Here is a 15,641-nt window from a genome sequence, read left to right as displayed (position 1 = left end):
GAAAATAATCATAACTAATACAAAGCTTATTTACTATTCTTTGTTGGACAGTTTTAATGTTGGGTTACCTATTCTCCAAGCCTAAAACATATTCAAGGAGTAAATTAGGTAGGAGAAAGTGAGGTGCTTCACACATACACTCCTAAGAACAGAAAACAGCTGATGATGTGGGAGCAAAGAAGTGGACTTCTGAAAAATAAAATAAAATAAGGAATAAGGCCAGGCATGGTGGCTCACGCCTGTAATCCCAGCACTTTGGGAGACTGTGGCAGGTGGATCACGAGAGTCAAGAGATCGAGACCATCCTGGTCAACATGGTGAAACCCTGTCTCTGTTAAAAATTCAAAAAAATTAGCTGGGCGTGGTGGTGCATGCCTGTAGTCCCAGCTACTTGGGAGGCTGAGGCAGGAGGGTCAGTTGAACCCGGGAGGCGGAGATTGCAGTGAGCCGAGATCATACCACTGCTCTCCAGCCTGGCAACAGAACGAGACTCTGTCTCAAACAACAATAACAACAACAAGAAAAAACAGGAATAAAAAGTTAAAAATATAAAACTCAGGGTCATTTAGTACCAGAGCAGAGAATGCCACACACCTCAAAAGCCCACCATGGCATTATTGTATTAAATAGCAGAACAATATTGAAATAATTCATTTAGAGGAATTTCCAGCTAAACCAATCATTATTTTGTTTTTTCTACATAAGGGTTGAGCTACAATTATCCAAAGAAAAAAAACAAGAGCTCATTAGAACCAGTCATTCACTGAGAGTTCCGGGAGTCTTGGCTTTTACTCTACATGGATACCAGAAAGCATGGGTCGAGAGTGCTTTGGAACACAGTGGCCATCTGTGCCCAAAAGCCAGATTACAAAAAGTGATTGGGTCCCAAGGTCGGTGCACAAAGCCCACTTGAATCCAAATGGACCTGAAGCATGTAGGGAACTACGGGGGTCGGGTAACGGGGTTATGAAAATAGATGATGTGAACCTACTGGAGATTACAGTGCTGTTCAGAGGGCAGACCTATGTCATCTTACTCAGAATAAGCAAGTGCTTTTTAACAAGGCCACACCACAGGGAACACGCTGCCCAGAAAGGTGCCTGCCTGTCTCTGGACGGTGCAAGCGGAGGCTGGCTGATGTTCTGTGCTGGAGAACAGACCTCTCTGTCAGGTGAGAGACTGGAAGAGATGACCTGTAAGGTCTCTTCCAATTCTGTTCCCAATTTTCGCACATCCATGTGGGTTCTGAGTGGTCAAAAAGACAATGAATAGGGGCTGCTCTGTTCCTCATCAGTGAGGTGCCTTACAGGAGATATACGCCAACAGCAGGGCTGATGCCTCCTCTCCAGTCTCTGCCCATCCTGCCACTGCCTGAAATCTCCAGACAAGCGTTCAAGGAAGTCATCACAAAGGGCAGCAGCAGTGGGCAGGACATCCTTGTGGCCATGGTAGGGAAAATGAAGTGTGTGCACACTTGCTAGCTTCTCCTGCTAGCTAGTCTTGAATTTTGCTCCCGTATGTTATGAAATGCAATACTCCTCCAAACCCTGGGTCAGCCAAACCTTCCACATGGAGGCTTCTCTGAGAGTCTTCCTGGACAAAATTAGTGATTCTTCCTCAGAACGCTGTAGCAGCCTCTTGCTCCTCCTTTGTAGTGCCTCTCACATTCTATATTATAGTTATTTGGGGCACGTTTTCTCTTTCCTACCTGGATGAAAGATTCTACAAGCAAGAACCATGAGAGCCTTGTTAAAGACAGGGGGTGGGGGGAGGAATTGGCTCTTTCTATCTGAAAGCCAACTAATCGGTTTTGAAGCAATTAGACAAGTGTACCACGGACGGGTTTTGGAGCTAATAATATTCATTCAACATTAATATTAATTCATTCACATATAGGCATACTTTGTTTTACTGTGCTTCACTTCATTGCCCTTTGCAGATATTGTACTTTGTACACCTTGAAGGCTTGTGGTAATGTTGCATTCAGCAAGTCTATTGGCACCATTTTTCCAACAGCATGACTCACTTTGTGTCTCTGTATTACATTTTGGTTATTCTCACAATATTTCAAAAAAAATTTTTTTTTTTTTTGAGACAGAGTCTCGCTTTGTTGCCCAGGCTGGAGTGCAGTAGTGCAGTCAGTGGCGTGATCTTGACTCATTGCTACAACCTCCACTGCCCAGGTTCAAGCAATTCTCCTACCTCAGCCTCCTGAGTAGCTAGGACTATAGGCACCCACTGCAAAACCTGGCTAATTTTTTTTTGTATTTTTTTAGTAGATACGGGGTTTCACCATGTTGCCCAGGATGATCTTGAACTCCCGAGCTCAGACAATTCTCCTGCCTCGGTCTCCCAAAGTGGTAGGATTACAGGCTTGAGCCACTGCACCCGGCCCAAACTTTTTATTATTATTATATCTGCTATAGTGATCTGTGATAAAAAAAAATTTGTGATGTTACTATTGTAATTGTTTTGGGGGTACCGTGAAATGTGCTCCTATAAGACAATATACTTAATTGATAAATGGTGTGTGTTTTCTGACTGCTTCACAGATCAAATGTTCTCTCATTTTTCTCCTTCTTCTTGGGCCTCGCTATTCCTTGAGACACAACAGTATTGCAACTAGGTTAATTAATAACCTTACAATGGCTTCTAAGTGTTTAAGTGAAAGGAAGAGTTGCACGTCTCTCATTTTAAACCAAAAGCTAGACATGATTAAGCTTGGGGAGGAAGGCACACTGAAAGCTCAGAAAGTCTGAAAGCTAGGCCTCTTGCGTGAAACAGTTAACCAAGTTGTGAATGCAAAGGAGCATTAAAAGTGCTACTTCAGTGAACACACAAATGCTAAGAAAGTGCAACAACCTTATTGCTAATATGGAGAAAGTTTTAGAGGTCTGAATAGATGATCAAACCAGCCGCAACATTTCCTTAGGCCAAAGCCTAATTCAGAGCAAGATCCTAACTCTCTTCAATTTCATGAAGGTTGAGAGAGGTGAGGAAGCTGTAGAAGAAAAATTGGAAGCTAGCAGCGGTTGGTTCATGAGGCTTAAGGAAAGAAACTGTCTCCACAACATAAAAGTGCAAAGCAAAGCAGCAAGTGATGATATAGAAGCTGAAGCAAGCTATCCAGAAGATCTAGGAAAGATCATTGATGAAGCTGGCTACACTAAACAACAGATTTCCAATGACAAAACAGCCTTCTATTGGAAGAATAGACTTCTTCCATCTAGGACTTTCATAACTAGAGAGGAGAGTCAAAGCCTGGATTCAAAGCCTCAAAGGACAGGCTGACTTTCTTGTTAGGGGCTAATGCAGCTGGTGACTTTAGGTTGAAGCCAATGCTCATTTACCATTCTAAACATCCTAGGACCCTTAAGAATTATGTTAAATCTACTCTCCCTGTGCACTATAAATAGAACAATGAAGCTTGAATGACAGTATATCTGTTTATAGCACGGTTTACAGAGTATTTTAAGTCTACTGACGAGACTTACTGCTCAGAAAAAAAGATCCCTTTCAAAATATTAGTGCTTATTGACAGTGCTCCTGGTTACCCAAGAGCTCTGGTGGATATGTACAAGGAGGTGAAGGTTGTTTTCATGCCCAACACAACATCCACTCTGCAGTCCATGACTTTCACATCTTATTACTTAAGAAATACATTTCAGCTCAGGAGGCTGAGGCATGAGAATTGCTTGAACGTGGGAGGCAGAGGTTGCAGTGAGATGAGATCATGCCATTGTGCTCCAGCCTGGGTGACAGAGCAAGACTCCAATCTCAAAAAAACAAAACAAAACAAAACAAACAAACAAACAAAAACATTTCATAAGACTATAGCTACCATAGATAGTGATTTGTCTGATGGATCTGGACAAAGTAAATTGAAAACTTCTTGGAAAGGATTCACCATTCTGGATGCCATTCTAGAACATTCAAGATTCATGGGAGGAGGTCAAAATATCCACATTAACAGGACTTTGGAAGAAGTTGAGCCCAACCCTCATGAATGTTACTCCTCCTTTTCCATAGCCAAACATCTATAGGATAGAGCCAGTTTTCCTCTGATTTGGCATTAGTTCTGGCTCTCATCTTCCCAACTAAGTCTCTGCATCAGCCTTCTAGTGGCTTTTAGTCTCTGATGCACAAACCATTCCCTCGCTAATCCCATGATCCTTATAAAACCCAGATCTTATTATGTCATTTCTCTGCTTAACTATGCATGTTGAGGAAATAAAGATGAAAACAAAATGACATAGCGTTATCCCATCACAGGATTATCATTAAAATTAAAGTCTGGTCATATCAAGCATTTTTCCATATCAAGCATTTTTCCAGGGTATGGAGAAGAAGGTTCTCATAGACAGCTGGGAGTATCAATTGGTGTCATTTGGAGGGCTTTTGAACAGTGTGAACTAAAACTTTAAAGGCACATACCCACCAACTACAGGGTTCTGAGTCTACTCAGAGGAACCTTCCTAAGAAAATGAAGGAGGTATACCAAAGACATTTATTGAATCTTGTTTAGAAAAGGAAAACCTCAAAAACCCAAATGCAAAGCAATGAGGAGATGGATAAACTGTGGTATATCCATGTTCTAAAATGGCATGCAGTATTAAACACATGGTCTATAAGGGGTCTTCACAAAGTTCATGGAAAATGCATATTATAAAAAATTATGCATGGAGTTCAAAAAATTTTTCTACCAAAATAAACTTGTGCTAACTTGTTATAGCATGCCTGAACACAATCTAGTTTGAGGCACTAAGAAGATAAGACATCAGAAACATCAGGTTTGACAAGAACCTCTATCAGAGCAACATGAGTTCTGCTAAAATTGAAGCAAGAACAAACATCAAACTTATGGTGAAGGTTGAGTAAAAACATTGTGAAATCACTGATGCTTTACAAAAAGCTAATGGGGACAATACCCCAAAGAAATCAGCAGTTTCCAATTGGATAACTCATTTTAGGAAGGGACAAGACAATGTTGATGGTGAAGCCCTCAGTTGTGGACATCAGTTCATGTCAATTTTACATCAATTTGCCAGGAAAAAATTTGTCTTGTTCATGCCCTAATTTATCTTGTTCATGGACCAACCACTAACAGCACAAACAATAGCCAACACCACAGACAACTCAACTGGTTCAGCTTACACAATTCTGACTGAAAAATTAAAGTTGAGCAAACTTTCCATTTGGGTGCCAAAACCATTGTGCTCAAATCAGGAACAGACAAGAGCAGAACTTTCAATGGAAATTTTAAACAAGTGGGATCAAGATTCTGAAGCATTTCTTTGAAGAACTGTAATAGGAGATGAAACGGTTTCACCAGTGCAATCCTGAAATCAAAGCACAGGCAAAGCAATGGTTACCAAGAGGTGGCAGTGCTCTAGTCAAAGCAAAAGTGGGCCAGTCAAGAGCAAAGGTCTTGGCAACAGTTTTTTGGGCTGGTCCAAGCATTTTGCTTGCTGACTTTCTGAAGGGCCAAAGAACAACAATATCTGCTTATCATGAGAGTGTTTTGAGAAAGTTAGCCAAAGCTTTAGCTGAAAAATTCCTGGGAAATCTTTCCCAGAGAGTCCTTCTGCACCATGACAATGTTCCTGCTCACTTCTCTCATCATACATGGGCAATTTTATGAGAGTTTCAATAGGAAATTATTAGGCAACTACCTTTCAGTCCTGATTTGGCTCCTTCTGACTTCTTTTTGTTTTCTAATCTTAGTAATATTTCAAGGGCATCCATTTTTGTTCATCTAATGTAAAAAAGACCACATTGACATGGCTAAGTTCCTAGGACCCTCAGTTATTTAGGGATAAACTAAATGGCTGGTATTGTCACTCACAAAAGTGTCTTGAACTTGATGGAACTTAGGCTGAAAAATAAGGTGTTTGTATATATACTTAATATATATATACACATATATGAACTGATGTCCTTGAGCTATATGTTTATATTTTGAATTTTTATCTTTAATCTTATTTTTCCACAAATATTTTCAAGCCTCTTCATATGTCTAAATATACTGACGTGGAAAAACGTTTCATAACAATATGCTATGGGCTGAAGTCTTCCGCATCCCCAAGTTCATATGTTGAAGTACCTCAAAATATGACTATATTTGGATATAGGACTTTTAAAGAAGCAATTAAGGTAAAACGAGGTTCTATGGGTGGGTCATAATTCAATACGACTGGTGTCCTTATAAGAAAAGGAAGTTAGGATAGAGGCAGACACACACAGAAGGAAAACCGTGTAAGGACGCATGGAGAAGGCAGCCATGTGCAAGCCGAGGAGAGAGGCCTCAGGAGAAACCAACCTTGCCAACACCTTGATCTTGCCCTTCCAACCTTCAGAACTGTAAGAAAATAAATTTCTGTTGTTTAAACCACCCAGTCTCTAGTAATTTATTACAGCAGCCCTAGAAATTACACAATATCAGATTTTTTTATGGGTGTGTATAGATGCATGTGATGTATGGAAAATAGAATTACAAGGGCCCACCTCTACAGTGGTTACCATTTGGGAGGAAATGGGATTGAGACTGAGATTGAGAATAGTGGCTGAAGGGGATTTTAGTCTTAAAAAATCAGGTTTCACATCTTATGTTCTCACTGATATGTGAGCTAAGCTATGAGGATGCAAAGATGTAAGAATACAATGGACTTTGGGGACTTGCGGGGAAGAGTAGGAGGGGGGCGAGGGATAAAAGACAACATATATGGTGCAGTGTATACTGCTCGGATGATGGGTGCACCAGGACCTCACAAATCACCACTAAAGAGCTCATCCATGTAACTGAATACCACCTGTACCCCAATAACTTATGGAAAAATAAAATAAAATTTTAAAAATCAGGTTTTAATTTTTATAATGAGAAAATACTCACTTATCAATCTTTTTAATCCCTCTTTTATGGCACTCCATTGACTACAGTATGCAATGGTCTTCACCACCTGGATCCAACTGTTTTTGGAGCTTTATTTCATGTCCAGTCCCATCTCCCACCCTTGCACGCCTTTTTACCACACTAGATTATTCCATCACTCTAATGCCTACATGCCTCAGTCTGTCCCCTCTGCTTGGATTGCTATATGCCATTTTCCAAGCCTGGGTTGCTGGTCTCCAGAGCTCAGACCGAATGTCACCTGCTTTATAAATATGCTGCAAAAGTCTTACTTGGAAGATTCCCTGAGGCATACTTCTCTGTTCTTTTGACATCTTATTCTCATTTGTACCTCTTGTCCCTAATCAGTGCTGCAGCCAAGTAAATGCTCAATAAATGGTTCCAAATAAATGAATGATAGGAACATTTCTTAGCAGGTTGTTTTTCCATCTAGTGTATCTCAAAGGTCCAACATTTTATTCTGTGTGTATTAACAAACTCCCTGAAGACCAGGGCTATAATTGTGGCATGAGTGAAGTCCTAGCCTTTAACTATTCCTTTGATACGATGGGGACAACTATGGTGCTGGGCCAGCCAAGCCCCATTTGTTTTCAGTTTTAGTGAAATCAGCTGAGAATGCATTGCAATTTATTTTATTCAAGTTCTCTGCCCATAAAGGTCTTTAATTAATAATTCACAATAGGTCCAAATAAAAAATTCCATTGACCTCTGACTGGGGGGGCTCTGATAACCCAGGCCTTACCTTTTCATCAGCTTGGGTGAGCATTCTCTCTCCAGATTCGAGGACGTATGCTTCACGTGCATTGCATTATAGGATGTGTGAGTATAGTCATTTTCATCGCTGTAGTCGGGACCGAGTAACGTCCGGGCCCAAGTTCCCATGTCATAAGGAGGAAGAGTTCCTCCAAATTCAGAGGGCAAAAATTCAGGGTGTATTAGCTGGTGAAGGCTGTTTAAATTGTTTCCATGCAGGAAAATCTGTAAAGAAAAAAAAAAGTAATTAGCAATACAAAATCCAAAACACACGACCAAAGATTTCATCTAATACACAATTTAGCCATGACAAATTGGATGCACTGCTGGTGATCACAGTGTTTAAAGAGGCATTGATTTTGTGACTGTAGCTTAGTCTTCATAAAATGTTAATTTATTGCTTAGAAAAGGGGCTGAATTAATAGTCATTAAAAATGAAGTTTATGAACAGATTGAGCATTACTTGGCTGTGGGCCAAATTTACACATACAGTCATCTCCTAATTATCCCTGCTGGTAAAAGGAGTGATGGTGCAGACCACCTGAAACCCCAGCTATTGCCGGATCTCCAGACTGCTCTGCTCTCCCATCTGTGTGCTCTCACCCAGTCCTCCAGATCCTTCCCCCCTTCCCTGGCCTAGACAAAGTTACAGCTTCTTCCTAATTCGCCCTGGTGATAACTGCCTATTCTGCTTCTTTCCAACCACCCTCTAATTAATTCTTCAGTATCTGCTGACTGCCGACTTCTGTTTTTGTTTGTTTGTTTGTTTGTTTTTCTGATATGTTCATTTACGTCTTGTTCCCCCACGGGGGAAAATATCTAGAGAAAAAGTTGGTGTTTTCTTACTCCTTTAAAATGCTTCTTAGCTCCTAGGGTGATGTGGGCACAAGGTAGAAGAAAATCAATTCTTATTTAATGGAATCAAAAACCACAGCCTGAGAAGTTATCGTGAGATATTTTTGCTGCAATTTTCCATTTTTGTCTGGATTGGGGACATAGTGATAAAAACTGGTCAAGCAGGAGAGAAGGCACACCTCCAAGTTACAATTATTTCCAGACAAATCTACAAAGTGGATGAAACATGAATAGATAATTAGCACTGACTACAATTTAGGAGTTGACTCTGAAAGGTGACTTAAAGTGCATCCAGGTACTGATGTCAGTTCCCACACTTCTTCATGTTGCAGGCATGAAGTAATTATGTGTAACACATAAGGTGCACCCAAGTATAGGATCATCAGGTATACACACATGCATGCACATATACATACAGTATAACCATGATGAAATATAAACGTGGGCCAGGTGCAGTGGCTTGTGCCTGTAATCCCAGCACTTTGAGAGGCTGAGGCGGGCAGATCACCTGAGGTCAGGAGTTCGAGACCAGCCTGGCCAACATGTTGAAACCCTGTCTCTACTAAAAATACAAAATTAGCTGGGCATGGTGGCGCACGCCTGTAATCCCAGCTACTCAGGAGGCTGGAGAAGGAGAATCACTTGAACCCAGGAGGCGGAGGTTGCAGTGGGCTGAGATCACGCCACTGCACTCCAGCCTGGGCAACAGAACAAGACTCCAACTCGGGAAAAAAAAAAATCTATATGTATTTTTTTTTTTTTTTGAGACGGAGTCTTGCTCTGTCGCCCAGGCTGGAGTGCAGTGGTGCAATCTCGGCTCACTGCAAGCTCCCCCTCCCGGGTTCGTGCCGTTCTCCTGCCTCAGCCTCCTCAGTAGCTGGGATTACAGGCACCTGCCACCACGCCCAGCTAATTTTTTTGTATTTTTTAGTACAGACGGGGTTTCACCGTGTTAGCCAGGATGGTCTCGATCTCCTGACCTCGTGATCCACATGCCTCGGCCTCCCAAAGTGCTGGGATTACAGGCGTGAGCCACCGCGCCCAGCCTATATGTGATTTTTAAAATACTTACATAGAGGACCTCAATAATAAACACTTGCTACCTTGTTCTATTGTATTGATTTTAACTCATGATGTAATGACATCATTTAAAGATGAAGGGGACAAGAAGTGCTAATTCTTCAGAAAACTACTGGAGAACTTCAGAAAGTATATCAAAATATCAAAATTTCTGATATTGCAGTTGAGTATGACTGAATTTGAATAAGAATTATTTCTTTTGAAGAAAGTCACTTTTCTGGCTTTTATAAAACTTTTCAGAGGGTTTGTATATGAAACATGCTGGAGCGAAATATCAGCCCTGGTGTTTAGAGAAAACATTTGTACCCCTCCACCCAACATGTCCAGTTTTTGAAGGACAAAGAGTGCCATTAAAGGTGACCTTCCCTTCTGGGGGTCTTGTGGAATGGAGGAATGCAGAAGGAGGAGGCTGGACCCTCTACCTGTTAGAATCTATCCTGTGCCCAAAGCTCCAAAAATGCCCACCTATGGCATGGCAGCAAGTGTCCACCATGGGAGGAATTCTCTCTCGCTCCAACCTGAATAGAAGAATAAGTTGCTGGAAAGCCTGAAGCCATGTTGAGAACAGTCCTAGAACACTTCTCTGTTCTTAGCACTGTCCTGAGCCCCAGATGGGTTTTAAAACATTTCTGTCTTGTGATCCCAGTGAGTTCTAATTCCTGGTTTCAAACTTATTTGAGAACAGGGAAATTACCCCTGCTCTACCCCATTGCAATGCTCTCTAAAGGACCTGGAAGCATCTGAGATCTAGGAGTTAGAAACCCTGCAGAGTGTGGGAGGTGGCGGGGAATCCCTCACATTATCAGTCCCTCCTGAATACTCAGAGCTTTTCCCTAGTGTCAGGCACCCTGGGTGTCAGGAAAAGGTGTTGTAGGATTACCCTAGCCAGGTTCCCATAAGGAGTGGTGTTCCTGACCCAGGAGGTAGCTGAAAATAGAAAGTCTCAAAGATAAGACTGTAGCATTATTCATAATAGCCAAGATATGGATACAACCTAAGTGTCCATTAACAGATAAATGGATATATACCGAGAGGAATACTATGCAGTCTTAAAGAAGAATGAAATCCTGTCATTTTCAACAATGTGGATGAACCTAAAGAACAATTATATTAACAAAAATAAGCCAGACACAGAAAAACAAATACTGCATGATCACACTTATATGTGGAATCTAAATGAGTTGAAATCATAGAAGTATAGAATAGAAGGGTGGTTGCCAGGAGCTGAGAGTAGGGGGAAATGGAGAGACATTGGAAAAAGAGGACAAAGTTTCAGTTATATAGGATGAGAATAGATTTTGGAGACCTAATGTGCAGTATGGATACTGTAATAAGTAATAATATTGTATTGTTTATTTGAAATTGGCTGAGTAGATCTTAAGTGTTCTCACCACACACACACACAGACACACACACAAATCATAATTATAGGAGGTGATAGATGTGTTAATAGCTTGATTGTGGTAATCATTTCACAATGCATAGGTATATAAAAACATCACATTGAACACCTTAAATATATCCAATATTTAGTTGTCAATTATACCTTAATAACACTGGGAAAAAAAGAAAAGAGAGCTAAATGGTAAAGATAAATAAAAGTCACCAAGTCTCATGATGTACCAACTGTATCATGATACATGTTTTCATTAGCTGTCTCATTAGATTTCCCCAACAACTCTGTGATGTGGGTGTTAGATTCCGCAATTTATAAATGAGAAAATTGAGATTCAGAGTGGTTAAGGAATGTTCAATTACTCAGCTCATCAAAATGCCATGAAAAAGCCCAACTCTGATTGATGGAAAAAGCTGGCTTCCCAAGTGTTATCAATTGATATAATTAAGGCTGTAAAAGCCTTCCTCATAAGAGCAGTGTTACTTCCAAAGAAGAATGCTTTTCCAGCTTTACAGGTGATGCAGTTAGCAGTTATCACCCAAAGTTATGGGAGGAAGAAAAATTGTAATCATTCTTCATAGCACTAATACATTTGCAGAACAAAATGCTAGCTACTAAAATATTTTATGAACAGGAAAGCTGCTGGACCCAGTATCTCCCATAAGAATTTACAGTAACATGGGCATCTGGTATTTGCATGCCTTCAAAGTTTCTTTTGGTTTGTCACTGGGACTCCGAAAATAACCCAGTTCTACTGAATTATTAATTAAACCCAGGCCATTTGCAAACTCCAGCTGAGGCTTAAATGCTTAGGGGCTGTAGAAAAACCACAGTGAAAGATAAAGAGAGAAAGAGAGAAAAAGGGGGGAAAGGAGAGAGGAGGGGAGAGAGAAAATAGAAGCACCATAATTGTACCAGGAATTTACATGATGCATTTGTTTTCATTACCCGTTTCCTGGTCTTGTCTTTAAGAAATGGCTTGATGAGTGTGTAGAGGGCATGAATGTACCAGGGCTGGTTGACAAAGTGGACTCCTCCAAAGCGGGCAGGAAAGCTGTCCTGGGGCAGAAAGAGAGAAATGCACACCGATTAGTAAGCACACCTTGTTAGACTGGACCAGCAGGACCAATGCCCCAAAGAACAACCTGTTTTTCCTGCCTGGTAGAAGCTCTAGCTTCAGGATGAGGAGAGGAAGAAAACACACTCACTTCCTAGTTGTTAAGGATGTCTTTATTCCCCTTGTCTCCCTTCTCTCCCTTTGACTCCATGCATAACTTTAAAATTGTGCATGGGTTCCAGGCCTGTCTTTTTCAAATCACAGTTACATGACCTTCTACTTGGTACAGAAGCTCATGCAGCCTGAGGAGTGAGGGGAATCTGAATTCTTCATTGCGTTAGGTAACGAAGGCTTACAGGCTCTCAGCACAAGATCTCTCTCTTTATCCTCATTTCCACTCTCCTGCTCCCACCCTCTCCACCGGCTTAATCATGACAGTAACTGAACTTTCTGGGTGAGTGAGCGCTGGCTGTGTAGGAAGTAGTTGCAAAAGGATTTCAAAGGCTCTTAGGAGATGGAGCTCTGTGGAATCAACCAAATGCTAACAAGGTTATAACAACTTTTTCACACATTGCAGTACTAGCTCCAGTGCACCCTGGGGCACATAGTAGATCCTAGGGAAAAGATACTTGTTGATTAATGGGCTAGCTGATTCCGCTAGTTGAGGGAATATGAGCACCCTTTTCTGCAGATCAACCTATTTCGTAAATCATAGGAAGTAAGAGCATTTAAGAAAAACGATTCCAAATTTAGAATCCAGATCAGGGCATTAGAATCCAGATCAGCTTATGTTTTAGATGCTAGGAAGCTGCTCTCAGTGCTAATTAGATCTACAGAACAGGGGACCATGGCCAGAAAGTCTGAGCTAGTCTTATAAGACCAGGTCCCGAGATCTCCCAATGAATGGCTTCAGCAGATTGGGTTCATCTCAGTTAATAGAATTAAAAAAGAAGGAATCTCTAAATGCTGTATGAATCGTCAAGTTCGCTATCAATTTCATTGCCACAAACATCTTTGTAAAATGTTAGCAAGATGAGATGAAAGCCGAGGGAGTCTGGCTGGCGGAGGAAATGGTTCAGCAGGTAGCTGCTCCCTGCGGGTATATGAGATGCCTCACTCGGGTCTTTTTTAGTAACAAGGAAAAAAGGTTATTAACTTTTTTTCAGAACCCTTTGAGTCTACAGGATCCCCAGGCATCTTCCATGCCAAGACCTAGTTTCCAGTGTGAGTACATGAAACTGCACTTAAGGGTTGCCATTTGAAAAACTTTAAAAATAATTTTTTCCTCTACCTAGACATTTTAGAGTAGAAAGGTGCTAAATATTTTGAAGGCTAAACTGGACAATATCAGTAAAAGGCCTTTGCTTTCAGAATATGTATATATGTTTTGTTTTGTTTCTTTTATTTTCAAAAACTTAACAGAACAAGTGTAGGGCTAGAGAGATCATTTATACTAACTTGCTATTCCAAAACTAATTGAAGAAATGTAAAGATTCTTAATAAGGTTATCTTTTTTCCTCCAGGTATAGTTTAGGATCTAAAAGTTTTTTGGTTCCTTAAAAAAAGAGACCATTCCCGAAAGTGTTTCCTTTATAATAAGCGCTATTCACTATCATCACTTCTTTTGGCTCCTTTTAACTTCTTATTTAGAAGTAGAATTCATTATTTCACATGCTAAATGTGGTTCTGAGGGGTGACAGAAGAAGAATAAGAAACAAGCATTTATTTATAAAACCAGGGCTTCACTATCTTTTTAATGGGACCAATAAGAGGTTTATTTCTATTGATGGTGTGTTATATAGTTCTAGGTTACTAAAGTGGAACTCTAAATAATACTTGACAGTAGGCAAAGTTGCAAAATATTAACCTTTTAAAATATCTAGACATTCTTAGTTTTAGTTTATGAAGCCTCAATCATCAAAGACATCAAAAACTATCTTCTGATTGTGTCAGGGGAGGTTGAAAGAAAAATTACAGTGCTGAGACTCTGTAATTACTCTCTATATTATCCCTGGTTGATGATTCTGCCAGATTGAAGGCATGGGCTTTCATTGATCTGACTCAAGTCATCCAGTGAATATGTGCAGACAAACACATGTGAACCCTGTGTCTAGAAGTTCTGAGCTTGCACCAGAATAGAAACAGAATCATTTTTATTCAGGTACTTCCTATACAAGTCACATGAAAGGCCTTCTGTCTGATAAAGGCAATGTGCAGATGTTCTGGGTCTTCTTGAATGAGCCCAGCCATGCTACTCTCTGTTCTCTCTCTCTCTCTCTCTCTCTCTCTCTCTCTATGTGTGTGTGTGTGTTTTGTACAGAGGGGAAGGTGAGGGAAGGGAAAATCAGCAAACACACCCCTCTCATGGTCAACACATCATTATTGGTTGCCTCTTGCCTGATCACATCCGCCAACTGCAGACAAAAGGGAAGTTGTCAGTCACACACAAGTCTCCCAGAACCCCAAGAGGCCTACCGCCCTCCTGGAAGAGCATTTCTTAAGGGCTAGAGCAGATGTATCTCAAGATCATAGGCCTTGGTTCAATGACAGTGTAACACTTTGTCTTTCAGTGTTCTTGGAGACTAAAGAGCATCATGCACCAACATACTCTAAGTTCAATAAAATGGCATTAATCCTGTACATTTATATCTTTGTCAATAAAATATAACATCATTTTAAATATTAAACATATTCAAATCATAAAAATGTGTCTGCCCCCCATTTTAAGTTAATTTTGTTTCCCTATTATAAACTATACACATTCTACAAAAGTAAAAAATAGATAAAAACATTATTTGAAAAATTACAAAATATGAGAAGATAAGAAAAAAGAAAAGAAAAAGCCCCTATAATCCTACTGCCAAAGACACACTCTTACTATTTTCTACTATTCAGGATGGGTTATGTAATGTTATAGTAACAAATAACCCCTGCTTTTTTAAAAAATCATTTTAAACAGTAAAGATTGATTCTTTGTTAACATTAAATGTCTTGCTTGATTTTTGTCTTTCCTGATTAATTTCCTGCTCACACTAAATGTCCTGCCCTGCTTGATTTGCCTGCAGCCAGAGATGCAGCCTCCTCCATCTGGAGCAGTGCTGCTTGACATAGCCCAGGAAAACCACATGGAAGAATCATACCTAAGCTCTTAAAGCTGGCTCCGAAAGTGACATGCTTCATCTGCCGCATTTTAAAGGTCAAACTCATGCCTGGCTTCCAGGGGATCAGAAAGTAAAATCTACCATGTTTCCAGTAAGAAAAGGACCAAAAGTATTGGTGAATAGCAGTAATAATTACCCAAACTCTGCCAAACCTTCACTTCTCTTTTTTTCTGTCCTTTTTAAATGTGATCATTTTTTAATTGAATGTAATAACTATTTTTGATGGCATACAGTATGTCTCACTTAATGCATTGAAAAATACAAATATAGAGTCTTCAGGGCAGTGGGGACAACTGAAAACAGCAATTATATAATGATATGTTTAGTGTATTCAATTCTTGCCTTAACAATTAGTTCACGTCTTGCACGTCTTCAATTCAGCACATATTTATGAGTATCTACTACATGACAAACAGTTGGCATATTCTTTAA

At 40.2% G+C, this 15,641-nt stretch overlaps 1 protein-coding gene across 1 annotated transcript in view; it reads right to left on the bottom strand.

Moving 5' to 3' along the window:
- Positions 1 to 15,641, bottom strand: part of CLVS1 (clavesin 1) — a 216,872-nt gene that overhangs the window by 33,733 nt on the left and 167,498 nt on the right. Inside the window, exons 4-5 of the mRNA XM_003805105.6 lie at positions 11,940 to 12,050; positions 7,650 to 7,885 (exon numbers count right to left, since the gene is read on the bottom strand). Of these exons, the coding sequence (XP_003805153.1) occupies positions 7,650 to 7,885; positions 11,940 to 12,050 (347 nt within the window). The remainder of the gene's footprint in view (positions 1 to 7,649; positions 7,886 to 11,939; positions 12,051 to 15,641) is intronic.

The sequence above is a fragment of the Pan paniscus genome, chromosome 7 (genome assembly GCF_029289425.2).
Source record: "Pan paniscus chromosome 7, NHGRI_mPanPan1-v2.0_pri, whole genome shotgun sequence".
Lineage (NCBI taxonomy): Eukaryota > Metazoa > Chordata > Mammalia > Primates > Hominidae > Pan > Pan paniscus.
The sequence above is the reverse complement of the archived record's forward strand: the minus strand, read 5'-3'. Positions and strand labels throughout refer to the sequence as shown.